The sequence below is a fragment of the Pristiophorus japonicus genome, chromosome 32 (genome assembly GCF_044704955.1).
Source record: "Pristiophorus japonicus isolate sPriJap1 chromosome 32, sPriJap1.hap1, whole genome shotgun sequence".
Classification (NCBI taxonomy): Eukaryota; Metazoa; Chordata; class Chondrichthyes; family Pristiophoridae; genus Pristiophorus; species Pristiophorus japonicus.
In genome coordinates, this window is record NC_092008.1 from 476208 (window position 1) to 483707 (window position 7500).

The 7500-nt window shown below is 62.4% G+C and overlaps 1 protein-coding gene across 1 annotated transcript in view; it reads right to left on the bottom strand.

The window, feature by feature from the left end:
* LOC139240472 (neural cell adhesion molecule L1-like) overlaps positions 1 to 7500 on the bottom strand; it is a 127436-nt gene that overhangs the window by 85295 nt on the left and 34641 nt on the right. The window contains exon 2 of the mRNA XM_070869008.1: positions 1204 to 1463. Coding sequence (XP_070725109.1) covers positions 1204 to 1300 — 97 coding nt within the window. The 5' untranslated portion in view covers positions 1301 to 1463. The remainder of the gene's footprint in view (positions 1 to 1203; positions 1464 to 7500) is intronic.

Here is a 7500-nt window from a genome sequence, read left to right on the forward strand (position 1 = left end):
GTACTGCCCCTCCGACAGTGCGGCGCTCCCTCAGTACCGCCCCTCCGACAGTGCGGCGCTCCCTCAGTACCGCCCCTCCGACAGTGCGGTGCTCCCTCAGTACTGCCCCTCCGACAGTGCGGCGCTCCCTCAGTACCGCCCCTCCGACAGTACGGCGCTCCCTCAGTACCGCCCCTCCGACAGTGCGGCGCTCCCTCAATACCGACCCTCCGACAGTACGGCGCTCCCTCAGTACCGCCCCTCCGACAGTGCGGCACTCCCTCAATACCGCCCCTCCGACAGTGCGGCGTTCCCTCAGTACCGCCCCTCCGACAGTGCGGCACTCCCTCAGTACTGCCCCTCCGACAGTGCGGCACTCCCTCAGTACCGCCCCTCCGACAGTGCGGCACTCCCTTAATACCGCCCCTCCGACAGTGCGGCACTCCCTCAATACCGCCCCTCCGACAGTACGGCGCTCCCTCAGTACCGCCCCTCCGACAGTGCGGCACTCCCTCAATACCGCCCCTCCGACAGTGCGGCGCTCCCTCAGTACCGCCCCTCCGACAGTGCGGCACTCCCTCAATACCGCCCCTCCAACAGTGCGGCACTCCCTCAGTACTGCGCCTCCGACAGTGCGGCACTCCCTCAAGACTGCCCCTCCGATAGTGCGGCACTCCCTCAATACCGCCTCTCCAACAGTGCGGCACTCCCTCAGTACCGCCCCTCCGACAGTGCGGCGCTCCCTCAGTACCGCCCCTCCGACAGTGCGGCACTCCCTCAGTACCGCCCCTCCGACAGTGCGGCACTCCCTCAGTACCGCCCCTCCGACAGTGCGGCACTCCCTCAGTACTGCCCCTCCGATAGTGCGGCACTCCCTCAATACTGCCCCTCCGACAGTGCAGCACTCCCTCAGTACCGCCCCTCCGACAGTGCGGCACTCCCTCAGTACCGCCCCTCCGACAGTGCGGCACTCCCTCAGTACCGCCCCTCCGACAGTGCGGCACTCCCTCAGTACCGCCCCTCCGATAGTGCGGCGCTCCCTCAGTACCGCCCCTCCGACAGCGCGGGGCTCCCTCAGTACCGCCCCTCCGATAGTGCGGCGCTCCCTCAGCGCTGCCCCTCCGACAGTACGGCGCTCCCTCAGCTCCGCCCCCGTGTTCCCGTTGCCCGTTCCCCGGCCCCGCCCGCCGCCCGGCACGGCAACGCAGAACGCCGAGTGCTCACAGTTGCCCGGAATTCTGATGGCTTGGCAGTTTTGGCACAGTTTGAGCAACAGCACAGGCAGCAACAGCAGCAGGCAGCGTGTTTTGTCCCCGGTCATTCTCCCCGTCGGCCGACTGGCATCACATCCACTGAAGCCCTGTTGGTGAGCGCCGGCGGTGGTGAAGGGGGCGGGGGACAGATCCGAGGCGGTGGAGGTTGTGTCTCAAACAAAACGCTGACTCCGACAGACGCCGTGGGGATCCGTGCCGGGTTCTCAGAGCCTGGAACGAGAGGAGGGTTGGTGAAGGAGAGAAATCAGACGCTGGTGTGAATGAAAGTCACATTTGCATTCTCACGCCACCTCGTCACAGAACACCAGCCGCCGGAGGCCGCTCCCCCCGCTCCCCCCCGGCCCCGGGTGGTAGACGGCGGGAAGGTGAGCAAGGGTCTGGGACGGCAGCCCTGACCACATCCTCGCTGACACGTGCGAGGGAGAGGCGCGCGCTCACAGAGCAAATGGATTCACAGCTGGAGGAACGACCTGCTTCGAGGCTGCTGGTTATTCCGGCTCGAAAGACGGAGCAGCTCGCAAGCCCCCTGGGGCCCTCCGGCCCCGCTCTCATCAGTGCCACTCCCTGGCCGAGGTAACCCGGCACGTCCAAGGCCAGGACGGCTTTTAAAAGCAGCGCCGGGGGGGTGGGGGGTTCGATCGAATCGCGTTTGGTCAATTCAGAGCACGCCCTCGCTCGCATCCATTGCTCTCTCTCCCTGACACTCCCAGGGGCAGTACTGAGGGAGCCCCGCACTGCGCTGTCGGAGGGGCAGTACTGAGGGAGCGCCGCACTGCGCTGTCGGAGGGGCAGTACTGAGGGAGCGCCGCACTGCGCTGTCGGAGGGGCGGTACTGAGGGAGCCCCGCACTGCGCTGTCGGAGGGGCAGTACTGAGGGAGCGCCGCACTGCGCTGTCAGAGGGGCAGTACTGAGGGAGCGCCGCACTGTCGGAGGGGCAGTACTGAGGGAGCGCCGCACTGTCGGAGGGGCGGTACTGAGGGAGCGGCGCACTGTCGGAGGGGCAGTACTGAGGGAGCGTCGCACTGTAGGAGGGGCAGTACTGAGGGAGCGCCGTACTGTCGGAGGGGCGGTACTGAGGGAGTGCCGCACTGTCGGAGGGGCAGTACTGAGGGAGCGCCGCACTGTCGGAGGGGCAGTACTGAGGGAGCGCCGCACTGTCGGAGGGGCAGTACTGAGGGAGTGCCGTACTGTCGGAGGGGCGGTACTGAGGGAGTGCCGCGCTGTCGGAGGGGCAGTACTGAGGGAGTGCCGTACTGTCGGAGGGGCGGTACTGAGGGAGCCCCGCACTGTCGAAGGGGCAGTACTGAGGGAGTGCCGCACTGTCGGAGGGGCAGTACTGAGGGAGTGCCGTACTGTCGGAGGGGCGGTACTGAGGGAGTGCCGCGCTGTCGGAGGGGCAGTACTGAGGGAGTGCCGTACTGTCGGAGGGGCAGTACTGAGGGAGCACCGCACTGTCGGAGAGGCGGTACTGAGGGAGCATCGCACTGTCGGAGGGGCAGTACCGAGGGAGTGCCGTACTGTCGGAGGGGCAGTACTGAGGCAGCGCCGCACTGTCGGAGGGGCAGTACTGAGGGAGCACCGCACTGTCGGAGGGGCGGTACTGAGGGAGTGCCGCACTGTCGGAGGGGCAGTACTGAGGGAGTGCCGCACTGTCGGAGGGGCGGTACTGAGGGAGCGCCGCACTGTCGGAGGGGCGGTACTGAGGGAGCGCCGCACTGTCGGAGGGGCGGTACTGAGGGAGCGCCGCACTGTCGGAGGGGCGGTACTGAGGGAGCCCCGCACTGTCGGAGGGGCAGTACTGAGGGAGCCCCGCACTGTCGGAGGGGCAGTACTGAGGGAGCCCCGCACTGTCGGAGGGGCAGTACTGAGGGAGCGCCGCACTGTCGGAGGGGCTGTATTTCGGGATGAGACATTAAACCGAGGCCCCGTCTGCCCTCTCGGGTGGATGTAAAAGATCCCGGGGCCACTATTGGAAGAAGAGCAGGGGGAGTTCTCCCCGGTGTCCTGGGGCCGATATTTATCCCTCGACCAACATCACTGAAACAGACGATCCGGGTCATTATCACATCGCTGTGGGTGGGAGCTTGCTGTGCGCAAACTGGTGTTCCCCACAATACAACAGTGAGCGCCCTCCGATAGTACGCCATTGGCCGTGAGACGCGTTGGGACGTCCTGAGCGGGTGAAAGGCGATGGAGAGGTGGGAGTGTTTCGTTAAGAGGCTTGTATCCGACCCCCAGTCTATTCAGAGTCAACGACCCCCATCCCAAAACTGCGTTGGGGTTACAAAAACCGTGGCCGGGCACCGACGGGCGCAACATGAAGCTGCACGCGGACAAGGACGCTCGGTTTGGGAGGGCGACAAAGATCTTCACCGGCCAGGCCAGGCACCAGACTGCGAGCAAGGTTGTTCGGGAAGTGCGCCCTGCTTGTTAATCCCGTACAGTTTGACGTCAGTGACAGCAGGCCGGGGGCTGAAGCTTACTGCCGCCACGTTTTACAGTGAGCGCTCCCATCTGTCTTTCAGCTGAACCCAGTCCAGGTTCCCCTGCCCATCCCCAGGCACGTCCTCCCTGTTGTCGGCATTGGGCACCTGCTGAATATATCTGAACTCAGAGAAGTTTAAAACGGCCACATATAAAATGGTTGCCCAAGCAATGATGGGAACCCCGTTCGTCAAGCAATGAACTGGGACTGATCGAGCAATGACCGAGCAATGACCCTGTGAGGCCCACATGCCTTGGATACCATGAACCAGTGATTTCACACAGCCGAAGTCCAAGGAAGAGAGATAAGGGGAGAATCTGCCTCACATAACGAGGTCATTAATCAGCCCGAGCTGCCAAAACCCCGAACATGCAGTTGCTGAGATACCAGGGAAATTCTATTGGGTTCAAGAAACCTAGATGTCATCGATAATCGTTAGGATTGGATTGTGTCCAGCCAAAGTGGGCTGAGTAACTGTAAAGAACTATTGTCAAACATATAAATATCGATGAGTTTCTTTGTTCGGCGGAGAGAAGCCTGGATCCAGTCCTGTGACTTCCTCCCCGCTAGTGTCAATAAAGGCCGCACTGGCGTTGGAACCGACTCTGAGTGTTGAGTGATTCTTCTGATAAACACTAACACTAACAATCCCGATCCAGCTGGTGTTTTTCGGCACTGCTAGAATTCCTTCTCCTGCCTCTGCTGTTTCAGCGAATCTGCACGCGCTTGGGATCAGACAGTCCTTCCCCCACATACAGGGGTCTCACCCCACACACAGGGGTCTCCCTCTCCCCCCACACACAGGGGTCTCTCGCTCTCCCCACATACAGGGGTCTCTCTCCCCCCCACACACAGGGGTCTCACTCCCCCCACACACACAGGGTTCTCCCTCTTCCCCCACACACAGAGGTCTCTCACTCTCCCCACATACTGGGGTCTCTCTCCTCCCCACACACAGCGGTCTCACTCCCCCCACACACACAGGGGTCTCACTCCCCCCACACACAGGGGTCTCACTCCCCCCACACACAGGGGTCTCCCCCCCCCACACACAGGGGTCTCTCGCTCTCCCCACATACAGGGGTCTCCCCCCCCCACACACGGGGGCCTCTCGCTCCCCCCCACACACAGGGGTCTCACTCTCACCACACAGGGGTCTCTAACTCCCCCCACACACAGGGGCCTCTCGCTCCCCCCCACACACAGGGGTCTCATTCCCCCCCACACACAGGGGTCTCTCACTCCCCCCACACACAGGGGCGTCTCGCTCCCCCCACACACAGGGGTCTCCCCCCCCCACACACAAGGGTCTCTCACTCCCCCCCCACACACAGGGGTCTCCCTCTCCCCACACACACAGGGGTCTCCCCCCCCCCCCACACACAGGGGTCTCCCTCTCCCCACACACAGGGGTCTCCCCCCCCACACAAAGGGATCCCTCTCTCTCCCCCCACACACAGGGGTCCCTCTCTCTCCCCACACACAGAGGTCCCTCTCTCTCCCCCACACAAAGGGATCTCTCTCTCTCCCCCCACACACAGGGGTCCCTCTCTCTCCCCACACACAGGGGTCCCTCTCTCTCCCCACACACAGAGGTCCCTCTCTCTCCCCCACACAAAGGGATCCCTCTCTCTCCCCCCACACACAGGGGTCCCTCTCTCTCCCCACACACAGGGGTCCCTCTCTCTCCCCACACACAGGGGTCCCTCTCTCTCCCCACACACAGAGGTCTCCCTCTCGCCCTCCCCCAGTCTCTCTCTCTCCCTCTCCCCCAGTCTCTCTCGTTCTTTCCCCAGTCTCTCTCTCTCTCTCCCTCTCCCCAGTCTCTCACTCCCCCTCTCCCCCAGTCTCTTTCTCCCTCTCCTCCAGTATCTCTCTCTCTCCCCCCAGTCTCCCTCTCGCTCTCTCCCGTAGTCTCCCTCTCTCCCTTCCCCAGTCTCTCTCTCTCCCTTACCCAATCTCTCTCTCCGTCTCTGCCCCCAGACTCTCTGTCTCTCTCTTCCCCAGTCTCTCTTCTCTCTCTCTCCCTCCCCCAGTCTCACTCTCTCCCTCCCCCAGTCTCTCTCTCTCTCTCTCTCTCCCCCAGTCTCTCTCTCTCTCTCTCTCTTCCCCAGTCTCTCTCTCCCTCCCCCAATCTCTCCTCCCACCCCCCCCCCCCAGTCTCTCTCTCTCTCTCCCCCACCCCCAGTCTCTCTCTCTCCCTCCCCACCCCCCAGTCTCTCTCTCTCTCCCTCTTCCAGTCTTCCTCTTTCCCTCCCCAGGTCTCACTCTCTCCCTGCCCCAGTCTCTCTCTCTTTCCACCAGTCTCTCTCTCTTTCCGCCAGTCTCCCTCTCTCTCTCCCCCAGTCTCCCTCTCTCTCTGCCCCAGTCTCTCTCTCTCTCTCCCCCCCCCCAGTCTCCCTCTCTCTCTCCCCCAGTCTCTCTCTCTCTCCCAGTCTCTCTCTCTCTCTCCCCCAGTCTCTCTCTCTCTCCCCCAGTCTCTCTCTCACTCCCCAGTCTCTCTCTCTCGCTCCCCCAGTCTCTCTCTCTCGCTCCCCCAGTCTCCCTCTCTCTCTCTCCCCCAGTCTCTCTCTCTCTCTCCCCCAGTCTCTCTCTCTCTCCCCCAGTCTCTCTCTCTCTCTCCCCAGTCTCTCTCTCTCTCCCCAGTCTCTCTCGCTCCCCAATCTCCCCTCTCTCGCTCCCCCAGTCTCTCTCTCTCTCTCCCCCAGTCTCTCTCTCTGCTCCCCCAGTCTCTCTCTCTCTCCCCAGTCTCTCTCTCTCTCTCTCTCCCCAGTCTCTCTCTCTCTCTCCCCCAGTCTCTCTCTCTCCCCCAATCTCCTCTCTCTCGCTCCCCCAGTCTCCCTCTCTCTCGCTCCCTCAGTCTCTCTCTCTCTCTCTCCCCCAGTCTCCCTCTCTCTCTGCCCCCAGTCTCTCTCTCTCTCTCTCCCCCAGTCTCTCTCTCTCTCTCCCCCAGTCTCTCTCTCTCTCCCAGTCTCTCTCTCTCTCTCCCCCAGTCTCTCTCTCTCACTCCCCAGTCTCTCTCTCTCGCTCCCCCAGTCTCTCTCTCTCTCTCCCCCAGTCTCCCTCTCTCTCTGCCCCAGTCTCTCTCTCTCTCTCTCCCCCAGTCTCTCTCTCTCTCCCCCCCCAGTCTCTCTCTCTCTCTCCCCCAGTCTCTCTCTCTCTCTCCCCAGTCTCTCTCGCTCCCCCAATCTCCCTCTCTCTCGCTCCCCCAGTCTCCCTCTCTCTCGCTCCCTCAGTCTCTCTCTCTCTCTACCTCCACCCCAATCTCTCTCACTCTCTCTCTCACTCTCTCTCTCCCTCCCCCTCGAAGTGGATTTGGCTGAAACATGCAGGGACTGAAGCTGACAGAGGCCTGTGAATTAACAACCTCTCTACAAAACTAATTGCCCCATCTATCTCGGGCCCAATATACTGTGGAGGAGGGGGTTGGGGAGGGGGGCGGGGGGTGGGAGACAGGACACAGGTATCACGGGTCACCGTGTGTGGAGCAGGTGCTGGGAGTGTCCTTCCAATCCCTGTTTATTACAATAACCATGAGAAGGGGCTGGAGAGAATCCCATTCAGCGGGACTCTGATCAAGGACGTAAAGTGACAGATGGGCTTACAGCCGGCGACCCTGCCCCTCTCTCTCTCTCTCTCCCCCTCTCTCACCCGCAGAATGATCCACACAGCTACTTCAGGACACGCGTCTCGCACATCATCCCTCTCCCTCGCAAGCAAGAAATCCCGTTCCCTAATTATTTTCAGAATAAGGGGGCCGC